The following is a 15,284-nucleotide window of genomic DNA, read 5'->3' as shown; positions in this document are numbered from 1 at the left end:
ACAAGCTTCTCTAGGAAATATGAGTCATATTTAACTTGTTCACCTCTGTATCTTCAATGTATGGTACATATTAGGCACTCAATATATGAAGGGTTGAATACATCAGTGATTAGATATTGTTATTAAAAATATTTCTTTACTTTTATAGTGACTTTTCAATAAAATGCACAATATGAGAATAACATTTATCAGCTCCTTACTGGATGCTAGGTTAAGTACTCTAGTCATGTTTCATTTCAACCTTATCACCACTTTGTTGTTATTTTATAGTTCTATTTTATAGTGGAGGAAATTGAGACTTTATGGAGGCAAAGTACCCTGCTCTGCTAGAGAGAATAAGAGTCACGATGTAAACCTCAGGCTACCGAACTCCATAGCCCAAGATGCTGACCATTTTATGATTTTGAAAATTAAAATATATAGAATAAATGAAGAGTTTCAGATGCTTTAGAGAAGTCGTTTAAAACAAGAGCATAAAAGTGTTTCTCACTTCCTCCTGTCCCCTCCCCCCACCTAGTGTCTCTTACTTCCCCCAGCTGCCAACCTCTACTGAGCCATCCTTCCCTGATCAAACGATCCCTGTTGGCTGTGTCCTGCAGCCTTCAGAACTTCAGTTACTAGCAGTCAGGTTGATAAACTCCTCTCAGTCTGAGCCAGCTGCATTTTAAAAGGATTCTATAATATCTCCACGTGGGAGACATGGCTACAAACACATTCTGGGACATCCAGACCTTTCGGGCTCTTCTCAAATCAAGTTGTGAAGGTGGCCATGAAGTCCAATCAGACGTCCATTTCCGTGGAAGTCCATCATCATCTTAAGGTTGAATCCCTCTGTCTTAACATCAACTCCTTCTGTCTTGCCTCTCAGAGATTTCAGGGAAGTGTGTATCATTTTGTCTCTTACTGAATTAAAAAATCCCATCTGTAATACAGGAGGCATGTTCTGTAGAAGCCTACAAATTTGACCCAAGAGAGGCGTGTATGTTTTAATGCTGTTTGTGTGCTGATCTTATCAGTGCAGACAACTGAGCAAATCTGCAGATGGAGACCATGGCACCCTTCATTGCCCTGATTGTTATAGAGAACAACAGTTGGTGTGGAATTTGTGTCATCATCTCTTTGTGGTTTTATACGGCTAGGTGACTGTGGTGACTAGGCATTCCATAAATCCCCTTCTAATAGTAAATAAGTTCATTTTATTCTCAAATTTATGATGATGATGCAATATTAACATGAGAAGCAAGCGCTTTATTAACCTCCGAATTGTTATCCTGCTTTATTTCAATAATGTGTTCTTCTTAAAACACTGCGATGATACCTGAGGCTGTAAAAATTAATGAAATGATAAAGTGTTTTGGGGGTTGAATGCACTGAATATGTGCTGGTGTTTGGAATTGAACAGAATTGAAAATATTAAAAAATCTAATTTGATTTCCAGGACCAGAAAAGAAGAAAATGTTCTCGTTTTTTCTGATGCACCTCATATCACTTTGGAGTTAAATGCCTAAATACTTTATTAGCAGAGGTTTTTAATGTTTAATTAAAGCTCAGCCTTCCAGGCATTTTGGCTTTTCTTGTAAATGTTCAAACAGGTCTATGGCATTTTTGAGACAGAGCTACTTTCAGTAGTGATGTCCACACAAAACCAAATTTCACAGCCAGGAGAGGCTGTTCATCTGGAGCTTTGAACTGTGTGGGTTTTGTTTTGTTCTGTTGTTTGGTGGTTAAAGACCTCTTGCATTTTTTTAAAAGATTTATTTACTCGACAGAGAGAGACACAGTGAGAGAGGGAACACAAGCAGGGGGAGTGGGAGAGGGAGAAGCAGGCTTCCTGCGGAGCAGGGAGCCCGACGCGGGGCTCGATCCCAGGACCCCGGGATCACGACCTGAGCCAAAGGCAGACGCTTAACCATCTGAGCCACGCAGGCGCTCCTACATCTTGCCTTTTAAATGATCGTGGTATATTTTTGTGAGGGCTCCAGGCATTTGTGATTTTGCCCATTTTAACTCTGCCATCGTTGTCTCTGGAATATCCACTTTTGGTCAACGGTGGCGATTATTGAAGGGTTAGGGAATGGATCCCAATTGTACAGCTTCCGTTCAAGGAGCAGGTTCCTTTCTTGATGGCATCTGTACCCGTTCTCCTTGCTGGCTTGTTGTCTTTCGAATCTTGCTGGTGCTCCTGTCCTTTGCTCCTGTCTTTACAAAGTGCGCCTCCACAACAGCCAAACATGATCATCTCTGGGCATCCTGACAATTGTGCTACTCAGGCAATCAGAAAAGACGCATTGGAAGATGGATATCCTACCTCTCCTTGATGAGCTGACGGACTCCCACCCAGGAGTACTGATCGTTCCTTTCTCTGGACTCCTAAAGCTCTTGGAGTCCACAGCATACAATTCAATGATGGCTGGAAGCTTCCTCCTTTTCCTCAGGATAACTGGTTTTTGAGACACTGAGTGAGAGATAGAAGACTCCAGAAGACTCGGCTCAGTCTTCCCAGCTTTTGCTTCCCCAAATCCATTGTTCTCAGAAGGTATAGAGGATTTCTTTTCCTAAGAGATTGCTGGGAATTTAGTTCGGTTAGCTAAACCAAGGAGCAATGCCACTCCTACTCGTGACGGAGTCTCTTTCAGAAATTCCCAGTCTAAATAGCCCAACATCTAATCATTACTGATATGCTTTATTGTTTTCTAAGTTTCCAGGGCGGCAGATGACTCTTGTTGCCTCAGCTAAGCTATAAACAAATCAAGAACAAAGAAAGCAGAGGCCACAGGCAGCCCATGAATGTTACTTGCTTGGTTGATTCAAACAGGTTTCAAAGTTTTATTAAATTTAATCATATTGGTCAACATCTTTTAGGTTGCAGCCTAGTAACACTAATCAATTAATGATCTATTGTCCATTTTTTTTACTCACATGAATCTTTTTCAAATGTCTCATGATTCTAGTCCACCGATTTCTACCTGCCCCCCACCTCCCACTTTAGGAAGATCATCATGCTCAATTGGGTAAAAACACAAGGTGTATGGGGGGAAAATCGTGACTTGAAAAATAGGACATTTTATTTTATCTGAGTTTCTAATATCCTACCGTCAGAACTGTAGTTGAAGAATAGGTAAAATAGATCAAATATTTACGATGTGCAGTAAGTCTTGGACTGATGCTGGAACGTTAGCTGGCATTTCAAGCTACAGTAATGATTGGGAACTGCCTCAAAGACCAAAACTCAGCATTGGGTGCCAGAGTTGTAGAAATCACAGTATATTAAAACCATGTTCAGGGTCACCATGATGCAAAGGGTCCAGGGAGAAGCAGAAAGGCAAGCCTAAAGAAGATAGAAATTTGGATGGAGTCCATGGCCAATTTAAGAGAAGTACACCTGACTGCCTTTGGAGATATTGAAATCCTAAGCATCATGTTGGGAATATTTTCAGAGTGTTTGAGAATACAATACAAGGTAAATAAAATTCTGATTTTAAGTGGACTTAAACAGTACATTGCAGAGTGGAAGCTGCCAGACTTGAGGATTTATGGATCAGTAAATTAAAGAGAATAATTAAAGGACCACCAGGGGTTGCCAGCTCTTAATTTTTTCTAGGTGTTATTCGCACTGTTTCCCCCCTAATTAGATTGTACTGGGCAATGAGGTTCCCACATTAGATCTAAGCCATAATAGAGTTTATTTAAACAAAGAATGAAGACACATTTCAAAAGATACACAAAGAAAAGTTGATTATCACCATGCAGAAGTTACTGGTTGGCATCTCCTTCACTCGGGATCCGATCCCCTTTCTCTCAGCCCTCAGGCTCCCTTGTTGTCATATATAGAGCCACCTGCCAAAGTCTTCAGCTGAAGTCCAGGGCTGTGCAAAAGTGTGACCTCAAGTCTCACACACCAAGCAAGGATGATAGAGAGCAAACAAAACCATCTGAAATCCTCATTTCACAAAGTGGAAGGCTGTCCAACAGCAGAAATAGGAAGAATTTAATTGAAGATTAAAAGAATTATAAATTAAATACATATATCTTTCTGGAAAATTCACCCCATCCTGACTTTTGTTCATGCCACTGTAAACGGGGACACTGCATTCTGGACTCAAACAACGGACCCAAATATAGGAATCATTGTTGAGTACCATGGTGTTGGCAAATATCTGCTGGAGGGTAATACAAACTTTGTTTAGCCAGATTGAAGGGGTAGTTCAGCTAGATCTTTGAGAGTATCTTTATGATGTATTCCACATAATATATGTAATATAAAAGCTATTAAAAGCACTTCTTTAATTCAATACACGCATGTTGAGCACCAATTCTATATCACATACTTAATGTGGCTCTTGAAATATAAAATGCACTCGAATATAAATATAACAAAGACTAATAAAATGTGGAGTGGAGACAATAGAACAAAAAAAATCGAGAACCTGCATTATTCTTGCTCTGCCTCCAAGAAGCCTCATGGCGCTGGGCATTTAGTATCCTATAAATGGGTACAGTAAGGCATATTTGTCTTTAAAAACAGACTTAATTTTCACCATTTTACTGAGTTTTAAAAATATCTGAAGAATCAGAGGTAGACTGTAAAATATAAGAAGCTGATAATGTTTGGAATTCCACCCGTGGTGTCTCGTAGTACATATTCTCACTGCGATAGACTTCAAGTGTTCTTCCTTAAAAGCTTCAAAAATGGGACTCTTAATACTAATGACTTATTGAGGTCATCTTTGAAAGTATTCCTAGTATCACCATCTACCCATCTCCTTTTGCTGATAAGAACACAGTCCTCCAGATGTGAAGTGACTGTGTAACTAGTTAGTGGGTAAGCCTCCTGACCTCCAGTTCCTTGCTTGCTTTTGCATTTGGAACTACACACATGTGCTGTGCATTTTAATCTCCCAGAGCATTAAGGCGTGGTAGGGAGGCAGCCTGGTTTTGGAGAGCCGAGGTAGCAGGATACAAGAGGGCAGGTGGCCACAAGGCTCAGGGGATTCTTGCTCTGCTAATCACTTTTTCTGCTTGCCCTGCAGCTCCTGGCCCTGACGTCCCTCCTCTGCTCTTTTGCCCTTGCTAATCCCCATCTTCTTGTTCTCTTGGCACGAGTCTGATTGGACTGATCAGTGTTTTGATGGTGGCTTTGTGTGCTGTGACCTTGGCCAATCAATCTGACCAGCTCTCCCTCCTTGAAGAGGAGGAATGACATAAATTGAAATGCTCGACCAGGGAGCTTGAATTCAGTGCAGCTGTTTGGGCTGGCATTTTATTTTTAAAAATCAAAATTGAATGCCTTTATACTAGACCCACATATTCCAATTTGTTGTACACTCTTTCATTGCCTCCTGGATTAAGTCAGCCTTTTCTATGGGTTTCTCAGGACTGCCTGGACCCTGAAAGCCCTTGAGTGGGCTACTCGTGGATTAACTGTTTTCCTGACAGACTCCAGCAGGCAGATAAGGATTCCTTTGGGTAGAACTCTCTCATTTTCAGCTTCCTGTGAGTCTCTTTTAAATCTAAAGTGCACTGTAGTGTTTCCCTCATTGGTCAGAGTTAAGCACTCGTATGGCCAAAATCATAGTGTTCCACACTCCACGGGGAGGGTCAGAGGGCTCAATCATGAGAGTGTAGGTCATGAGACCAGTCCGTAGGGGAAAATGGATCAAAGCAACCCAGTTAAAATGCATTATTGTGTGTGCTTGAAGCAATGATTTGCTCTTAGCACTCTGCTTTTCTGGCATACATGTCTAATGTAACATGAGAACTAGTAATATTTGGTAAATCACTGAAAGGTGCCCTTACTTGTGGCAGGATTCCCCTGGATGCAGGACTCCAGAGAAGGTATCCAGGTCATGCAACAGTGTACTTCCCCTTTGCCCCAACATGCCTTTCACTCCAATCCTCTTCCGTCCAGGTTGCCAACTTAGCCTGTTCCATTTCCAACAATGAGGAAGGGGTAAAATTAGTCCGGATGGCAGCCACCCAGATTGACAGCCTGTGTCCCCAGGTAAGCCTCATTCACTTTGTTTCAAAAGCCCATTGGTGGCCTAACACTCAGGGTCCTTGCCAGTCAGGCCCTCCTGTCTCTTCCTGACTTGACTTGCCATCATTCTGGGGCTGTTTCAAGGTCTATCTTTCTCAAAAAGCAATTCTAACTGCCCCAGTCTTCAAAATTACTATGGTAATTACTGTGTTTTCCACTCCTATTGACTTTGTTCTGTTTGTTTGGGGCTGTTATTTAAATGCTCCACATCTATGTACCTTGTCTCAACTAAATTCTAACCTTGTACATGTAGGACAACAGTTAGCTTTTTACTACCTCTGTGCTGAGTAAATACAACTTGTCCAGGAAACACTTTTTGAAACTTGAGGCTGATGACTACATCTTACAAAAAAAAAAAAAAAGGCAAACAAAAACTAATGGTAGTTGATAATGTACTTCATCTTTCATGTTTTTGATTGTCTTTTGAACACTGAGAACCCACTTATCTGTAGAAACCCCAGGGTCCAGGGTTTTAATGTGGCCTTTGACCTTCTTGTTTCTTTTTTGAATAGTGTAGTATGTTTCTGGATATTTCTAACAAATAGGTCATCAATGCTGCTCTCACACTGGCTGCCCGACCACAGAGCAAAGTTGCTCAGGACAACATGGATGTCTTCAAAGACCAGTGGGAGAAGCAGGTCCGAGTGCTGACAGAAGCCGTGGATGACATCACCTCAGTGGATGACTTCCTTTCTGTCTCAGGTAATCACCAGTAGGCCCCTTCCAAGGCAGCTGGAGGAGAACAGGATTAGGAGCATCTTGCAAGGGTCATGGGTGTCTGTTTCAAGTGTTCTTCTTGGCCCTTTGAGCTTTCACTCATCTCTGCAAATGTGATTGGAACACCCTTTTTGGAAATTCCTTTGTGTGCACGTTATTTCAAAACACCGAGCCAAAGCATTTGAGAGGAAAACACAAAATTTCTGATAAAGAGATCAGCAACCTGAAAAGATTCTTTAAGGAGACATGGGTTCTATTTTAGTTCCTAGAGTTTTTAAAGCAGGTTGGCCTTTCATACATCTGAATTACTCATCTTAAAAAAGGGTATGGTATGTGAGATTGGTTAATCCTCGTGGTTTATATTTAAAAATCAAAAAAGCAATCAGCTAGCCCAATTTGGCCATGTTTAAGGGGGTCATTTTTTCCCAATAAATGAAGTTACCCAGGTTTGCATTAAGGCAGGTAGCAATACTAGTCACCGAATGTACCTATTAGGAGATACTTGGGAGCCATGGAGGTTTTGAATACTTATCTATGAGGATGTGTAAGGAAGTTAGAGAAAACAAATAGAACCAGTCATCACTTGAAATTGTAACTTTTTTCTTTGTAGAGGAAGCCAGACTGAAGGATGTTAGTATATTTGAATAACCATGTAGTCCCATTTGACCTTAATGGTACTTATCAGAGCTGTTTCAAAATTGGGCTACCAGCCAGCAAATGGGCCTTTTTCCAAATGGGCCTTTTTCCAAATACCTTTGTCCAAACACATTTGGCACATTTCACCTAGAAGAGTCTCTGTGGGAGGAATGGGAGAGGAGGTTGCTGGAAACATCAGCCTCCTTTGTGAGGCATTAAAATAATCAAGTGACCCTTGAAAATTCAGATTGACCAGATGTTGACTCTACCCACAGGTAGACCTAGCCTTGACCAGGGCCTGCCTGTCCTTGGCCACCTGAGGCCTGAGATGGAAGGGGTTGCAGCTGGTGGGATCCAGGCAGAAGGAGCTTCTGACCGCAATAATTTAGAAGGAATTTCTTGGGGAGGCGCTTGGAGATTTTGTCTAGGTGTAGTCTTTGCTTTTCTGGAAGAAACAGACAATGGGTTCCTCCTGGGGGCTCCTGTTGGAAGCTTGTCTGAGAGCAGCAGAGTCAAATCTGTAGGTCTGATGGATAATTGAAAACCCAACTTTGAAACCATGGAAAGCAAGAGAAGGCAGATGGGAAGAATGAAGAAACACAAGTTGTGTCTATAATTTACCTGACTCTCTGCTGTTTGCTTTAATTCTTACCAAAATTCTGTAAGATAGGTATTGGTATTCCACGTCTTCCTTAGAGTAGACTGAGTCACTGAGGGGCTAGGTAAGTGGGCAGAGGTGGTATGAAAATCCAGGTGATCCTCTTTTTCAGAAGCTATGTAGTTCTCAGTAAGTCAGGAGAGCGGGAAATTTCCTACGGCACATCCAGCTCGCACTGGTTCGCTTCTCCCCACCTCTGGTATCCTTGTTCCACTCTCTCATTCCTTTCAGAAATGTTTCTTGTTTTTCATTCCAAAGGTGGCATGTTTTGGTGACTTTTCAAGGCAGCTATTCATTTAAATACACCCATATTTGGGGGCTGTCTGATAAAGAACGCAATACGTTGCCCTTTCTGGGATGGGTTTTGGCGATGGCTGAGTCCTAAGCATGTAAAAGGTATCTGAAAAATGCGTCTCTCACGCAGTGCTTAGAAATTGTTGAGATAGGCATGTTGGGGAGATTTGGGTGGTGTGTAATAAATGAGTGGCCACCCCTTGTATCTAGTCAGTCTCTGCCAGGATGACGCTAGTGGCCCCCAGACAGGGCAGGGGCTCTCCTTCACCAGCCTCAGATCTCACAGCAATCCTCATAGCCCCTGGAAATTTGCTTCTGCATCCCCTTTTGCCTGCAAATGAGTAGAAAATATGACTGGACTGCCTTTTTCAAAGACGAATCATTTCAGTACTTAAAACCTTCCCAACTTCTCCTTTTCTTTGAATACTTGTACAAAATTTTCTGAAGGTAGGGAAAAGCAAGGTGAGGAGGTCTTATCTCCGACTGTTTCAATTCTGCCAAGCTTTTTCTTAATTTTCTTCCCCCAGCCCTGCCTCTTCGCCCCCTTTCTCCCTGCCATTCCTTTGTGCATCTCATTATTACCAGCAACAAGGAAAGGCTTTGGCTTCCGCTGATAACACTGTGCAGTCCAACCCCAGTGGTACAAGTTCCGCGGCATGCCATGACAGGAAAATGAACAGGCGCTGTCAGGGAGCCAGCCTTGGCAGGGCCTGCTGGAGCATGCCTTTGGAGTTGACAGTTGGAGGTGGCAGGTACCTTTCCACAGCCGGGCTTGACAAATAATGACACAGTCTACTCTGTCCTGCTGGTAGGCTATGGATACGGCCCAATTGTTGGGGAAACTACTTCTTCTCTCCTCTCCCGAGCTGAAGCCAAAACATTTGCATCAGTAAATTGCAAGTTTGGCCCAGGAGATCTTTTGGAATGGCATTAATGACATTTTATGTATCAGTTTCTTCTTAAGGGAATATCTGTCCTGGCAGGAAACTCTATTTAAAAAAACAAAAACAAAAAGCAAGCAAAGATCTTTGTTTTTTAAAGACTACAGTTTTGTTTGTTCATGCTACCTGAATCTGTGTACCTGAGAGCTTAATTTGTCCATAAGAAATGCAACAAGTTTGAGGAGCAATGATGCTAGCTATTAGCATTACAGGAGCAAAACCAATTTTCAGAAGTGGCCTGGGCTCGTAAAAAAGTGAAATGGCTGTGTTAGAACACTTACGTTTTTCCCACTGGGTAAAAACTACAATTTTTAATAGTGGTTTAAAATGAGTGTCTTGGCATTAACCATGTGACAGTTTAATTCTTGGGTTTGGCTCACATAATAGCAGGCATCTAAGATCGGAAGAAGAGATTAACTCCATCCCATAATGTCCAAGCATTTTGTTGTTTGCCTGTTCTTGTTTTTCTTTTGGCTCCAGGGTCTTGAGTTTGTGTGAATTTTTAAAAGGAAACAGTGAACTTTGGTTTTGAATTTAGAATCTGTACCTTTGAGGTTTATAATAAGTACTTTGGTCATCAGTGATTTTTTTATAAGAAAATTACATCTTTTCTGAAATAGTAAGGCTGCAAAAATTCAAGCAAGTTTATTGCAAAATATATTGCAGTCAAGTATTTTATGATATATTTAAAAACCATGCTTCCTATCCAAGTGTAACATCCAAAGAACCTGAGTGGTTTTTCCCAGCCATGGAGCCCTCTCTGGAATACCTATGCTTTTTATTATTACTTTTTCTACTGTATTCTTTTCTAGTTGGGAGAGCATTCCTGTTTTGACTTCTTGAGTTCTTTCTCTTGAAAATACCTTAGGATAAAAATGCATAATGGTCTCCTTTCAATAGACATATTTAGTCAGTGCTTTTTCTTTGATTATCTGCTGTGTATAAGGCACTGTCAGGAATGCAAATATGAAGGAAGGATGGAGTCCGCCTTCAAATAATTCACTGTATCTCTTGATAGATCCTAGACCAGTGTGCTTCCAGACTTGTGGGCCCTACACCTGAGGGTGGAGGGAAAAGGAGAGGAGGGGAGAAGTTATTACAAGGGGCTTGGGACTCCATATATACATACATAGGATCTTTTGATCAATTAACATGCCTATATGAACAGGTCCTTTCTTTCTCAAATACATTGTCCATACTGAGCTTAATAAAATGCAAATCTGTTTTGAAACGTTCCAAATCCTAGCTTTTACATATATACCATCTGCCAATATAACTACTATCAGGAGGGAATTGTGATTCATTTTCCCATAAAAGGGGTACCCCTAAATGGAGAATAGTGGAAAATGCTGAGTAAACTATCTTAGCATTTCAAAAAAAAAGGGGGCTGATTAAGAAAAATTAGTCAATAAATTGTAAAATTTATACTTTATTCACACAGCATGATTAACTAAACTAACCACTGAACAAATTAGTTGATTTTTTGACTAATTAAAAGCAATGCTTTTGATATCCTGGATTTCTAGCTTCTGCTAGCCTCCTTCAAATACATATCATTTAGATCTATTAAAGCATATATTTTTCTGGTGTCCTAATTAAATTAGTTGCACATTTCTAGTTTGGGAAATAGGTTTTAAAGAAAAAAATTACCATTTAATTTTAAGATATTAGGTTATGAGTGGGCTTCTTAGAATTAAATTTTTTTTTTTAAGTCCACTCCAGAGAGATTATTAGGATCTAATATAATTAACACATTCCATCTCTGTCCTGCTTTCAGGACAGAGATGGAATCTAAAATTCAGTCTATAAACTATGCGTGGAAAAGCAGTAGTGTTGCTGTTCTTCTACTGTTTTAGTCAAAGAAGATAGAAGAGGGATACAGGGTTTTGACATGCAGCCCCTCCCAGTTGCTTACTTTTGGGGACAAGGGCACATTTGAATAGTCTGGCGAGATCCAGCAGGATGGTAAGCTGGGCAGTAAGAGAGGACTTTCAAAATCAAACTTTTGTATTTGAAACCCTGTACCAAGTTTGAGTAGACCTTTTTCTCAGCTGTCCTTTTAAGTGAGTTTGCATGGCACAAACCAGGATCTCGGAAAGGGGTGGTTTTCAGAAGTTTCTTAACCAAACTGAAAACTTCTTAAAGTCTGTATTTTCACATTTGTTTCTGTTTTACTAAGGAAAATGTCAGCATTCAGGAAGCACTACTTTTTGTGAGTTTAAGTCCGAATATTAAAATTAAAATGCCTTTTTTTCTATTTTAATTTTGATTTGAAATTAAAGAACTAGAGAACATAGAAATCAGAAATTCGTAATGGTTTGAATGAGGAAATTCTATTGTATGAGGTCAAAACAGAGGTTCCATTATGAAAAGTAAGTTATACTTTGCAAGTTTCTGCCTAGGGGCCTGAAAGAACAGATATTCCTTCTGAGTGACTGGCTTAATGAAAGCAGGAGTGATCTGTGGTGGAGACTGGTGGTGGCTCAGTACCTTTCCCTCTTTCCCTATTTAGGAATTTTTAATTCAGAGCTAGCCCGAGAAAATTCTCAAGGAGGTAATAATTTATTTTAATCCTTTATTAACTATTTATTGAATTTGGCGGTTATAATTTTTAAAAGTTACCAGATTATTTAAGATTATTTCTCACTTGTTCTCTTTATAGTGGGTGTGTGTATTTTCAGCTTAAGTTCTTTTCTTTCCACAGAGCACTAAACTTTTTCAACATTTCCTTAAAATTCTGTTTCTAAAGAGTGTTCAAGGGACATAATTACAGATCTCACTTTGGGCATAAGAAATACAAAATTGCATACATGCAAAACCATAAGGGACCAAATTGCGTGCTTTTGCTATGCCACTAGAGAGTGAAACTCGCAGCCTGCCTGCCTGGATTCTACTTTGGGCAATGAGGGAGAGTGATCACTGACCTTGACTCTAATCTGTGGGAGCCAGCCACGAGACTGGATTATATTTTACCTGTGGAATACACGGTCATCCCCTTCATCTGGTCTATTTTCCTGTTGTATGTACCGTGTGCATGACATGACATTAAAAAACTGATTGGGTGGTATTGGTCATTTTAGAGTTTCCCTTAAATGTCTCCTTAATAAAAACATGATCAAACAAGCATGCACCCTGAGCTTGATTCCGGTCATGTTTGGAAATGTTTCTGCCTGATCAGGTTGGCTTCATGTTCACTGCCACAACCACTTTTTATTTTATTTTTTTAAGATTGATTTACTTATTTGAGAGAGAAAGAGTGAGAGTGTGGGTGTGCATGTGTGTGTGGGGGGGGGGCAGGAGCAGAGGGAGAGGGACGAGCAGGCTCCCTGCTGAGCAGGGAGCCTGAGCAGGGCTGGATCCCAGAAACATCATGACCTGAGCTGAAACCAAGAGTCAGATGCTTAACTCGCTGAGCCACCCAGGCGCTCCTGCCACACCCACTCTTAAAATACAATAAATCCCAACTATTAAAGGGATGCTCAAAGTATGATGTTGAAAGCATGGTCCCCAAACCCACAGCATTAACATCACCTGGGAACCAGGTAGAAATGTAATTTCTTGGGCCCACCCCAGACCTACTGAGTCAGAAACTCTAGTAGGAGTGATACCTTGGCATTCTGTATGATGCTGTGAGCCCTCCGGCTGGTGCTCAAGTTTGAGAACTGCTACTGTAACTATAAAATATACTCTTTAAATGTTATTTCAGTGTTGTATGTATTGAGATGTGCAAGGTGATGGCTCATGAAGTTGATGAATCTCTCTTAGATTGCTTATTAAGTGTGTGAGTGGTATAAAATCATATAAATATGTATGTGTTTCCTCGGCAGAGAATCACATCTTGGAGGATGTGAACAAGTGTGTGATAGCCCTCCAAGAAGGGGACGTAGACACCCTGGACCGGACTGCAGGGGCCATCAGGGGCCGGGCAGCTCGAGTGATACACATCATTAATGCTGAGATGGAGAATTATGAAGCTGGTGTTTATACTGAGAAGGTTCTGGAAGCTACAAAATTGCTCTCTGAGACAGGTAAACATGGATATTAGATTCAAACAAAATGTCAATGCCATGATTAATTTCCATATTTGAATTAATCTTTTTCATTGTTTTTTATACACCTCTGTGCTTCTAAATTACACCTGATCATAACAGAGATACTCTTGATTTCTTGAGTTTGAATTTGAATAACTTTAGCAGAATAACAACTTTATTGCTTTGCATGTACATATTACTTTATAGTTTTCCCCTATAATCTCCCTTGATTCTCACAAGGGCCTTATGAAGTAGGCAGATTTTTATTGTCTGCAACTATGCATATGAAAGTGGAGGTTTAAATGACTCGAGACTGGAAAAAGATCACAAGTCTAGAAAACAGTGGAGATGTGATGGGGACTTGGAATCTTGAACTTGAAACCATTTCTCCATCTATTTCTTGAGAAGATAGGACCTTGAGGAAGGAGAAAGCATAAAGGCTGTAGGTAGTATCTGGATATGAAATGCTCACAGAAAGGGGGTGGTAGCTGCCACAAAGGGTCAGAGTTTGAATATGTGCCTTGCTCCTCCAGGAAAGCCTTCCATGCCCTCTTCCAGATCATGTGCTGTCCACTAGGGGATCACTGCTGTGCTAAGCCTGGGTTACTCATGGGAGCCTGTCATAGCTCTCTGGTGCACTGGGGTGGAGAAAAAAGGCTTACTTTTACTGAGTTAGCAGAACAACCCATCCCTTTGAAAAGCTGTGTCAAAGACTGACCTATTTTTAGTAGTTTTTACTCTTGACTAGTGTCACTGGGCTTCAGACCCTTTCTCAAGCCCCTAATACTGTGTGTGTGTGTGTGTGTGTGTGTGTGTATTGGGTGGGGAACAGTGGTTAGAAAGTTCAGGGAAGGAAAGAACACAAAGGGAAAGAAAAAGAGAATTTAAGTTTACTTTGGATGGGGTTGTGAATAGGAAACGAACTGAGTCCTATGTAGGCAAACAAGGACCTCTCCTCAAACTTCATTGTGGGCCTTTCCTGGTCTGTAGATGGACTGTGGACACTATTAGGATTTAAAAAAACAAATGTGTTTCTGAAAGGTCACATAAAGCAGTGTTCCAAGTTCTACATGAAACAACATGTTAGTTGAAATAGGTTTCCTTCTACAGGGAAAAGGTTATTTACAAAGACTCCTGTAGATGTTTGTTAGTCTGAAATAGCAAGGAAAAACAGCAATAAACATGGACCTTGGTTGTTCTCTTTGAAATATAAGCAGAAAGGGAATGGGGTAACATCACATCATAAAGAGCACATCTGAGGATTGTTGCTCTTGAGAATAATCACAGACTTAGAATTAGAAATAATACCAGTAAGGATACTAAGATATATCTGCATTTTAATTAGTTGAAATTTAGCACTCTTTTCTTTCAAATAGGCTTGTCATTTGCATTCAATAAAGCAGCACAAAGCAAGTGCTACAGTTTCTTCCCTCACTGGGAAGAATTAGAAATAGGCATTTTACTCTCCGGTATGAGGACCCTTTTTTTTCTTCACCCTTTAGAGGACCTCCTCACATTTCTGTGGCTCTCAGTTTCTGGCCCTTTAGCTGTAATCTGTTACAAAGTCTCAGCTTTATGTGGGGTATTGGCCACATAGCACTCCCTTGGGTCTGACACTGGGGAAGGAGTAGCAGAGAAGGGTGGAAGGCATAAAGACAGGACTTTCAACGCATGCCTGCTCATGACTGGGTGGAATGCTCATTGTAATAGTTGAAAGACACAGAGCATATTGCCAATTTACATGTGACTTTGTGCACACCAAGAACTCAGGCATTGTTTAAGAGACATTCTGGAGTTGTTTTCGCATTGTATTTTGGGCTGCTTTAATAAACAGAAGGCACAGTGCCCATTAGGTCAAAATCTGCTTAAAGGCAAGGGCAACATGCTTAGTTGGTTGAACTATTTTTACCTAATTTCACTCAAACTCTTGAAATGTAAATAATTTTCTGGTTGCTTTTCTTTCTTTTTTT

General features: G+C 40.7%; 1 protein-coding gene across 6 annotated transcripts in view; it reads left to right on the top strand.

Moving 5' to 3' along the window:
- The window catches only part of CTNNA2 (catenin alpha 2), a 944,211-nt gene that overhangs the window by 823,250 nt on the left and 105,677 nt on the right, over positions 1-15,284 (top strand). For all 6 annotated transcript variants that reach the window (XM_028122408.1, XM_028122407.2, XM_028122406.1 and 3 more), the window contains 3 exons: positions 5,909-6,001; positions 6,583-6,739; positions 13,111-13,311. In XM_028122408.1, coding sequence (XP_027978209.1) covers positions 5,909-6,001; positions 6,583-6,739; positions 13,111-13,311 — 451 coding nt within the window. The remainder of the gene's footprint in view (positions 1-5,908; positions 6,002-6,582; positions 6,740-13,110; positions 13,312-15,284) is intronic.

This window comes from Eumetopias jubatus, unplaced genomic scaffold (genome assembly GCF_037043125.1).
Source record: "Eumetopias jubatus isolate StellerSeaLion01/CBP00866 unplaced genomic scaffold, mEumJub1_p1.0 scaffold_9, whole genome shotgun sequence".
Classification (NCBI taxonomy): Eukaryota; Metazoa; Chordata; class Mammalia; order Carnivora; family Otariidae; genus Eumetopias; species Eumetopias jubatus.
Note: the sequence above shows the minus strand (reverse complement) of the source record. Positions and strands in the feature narration are given on the sequence as shown.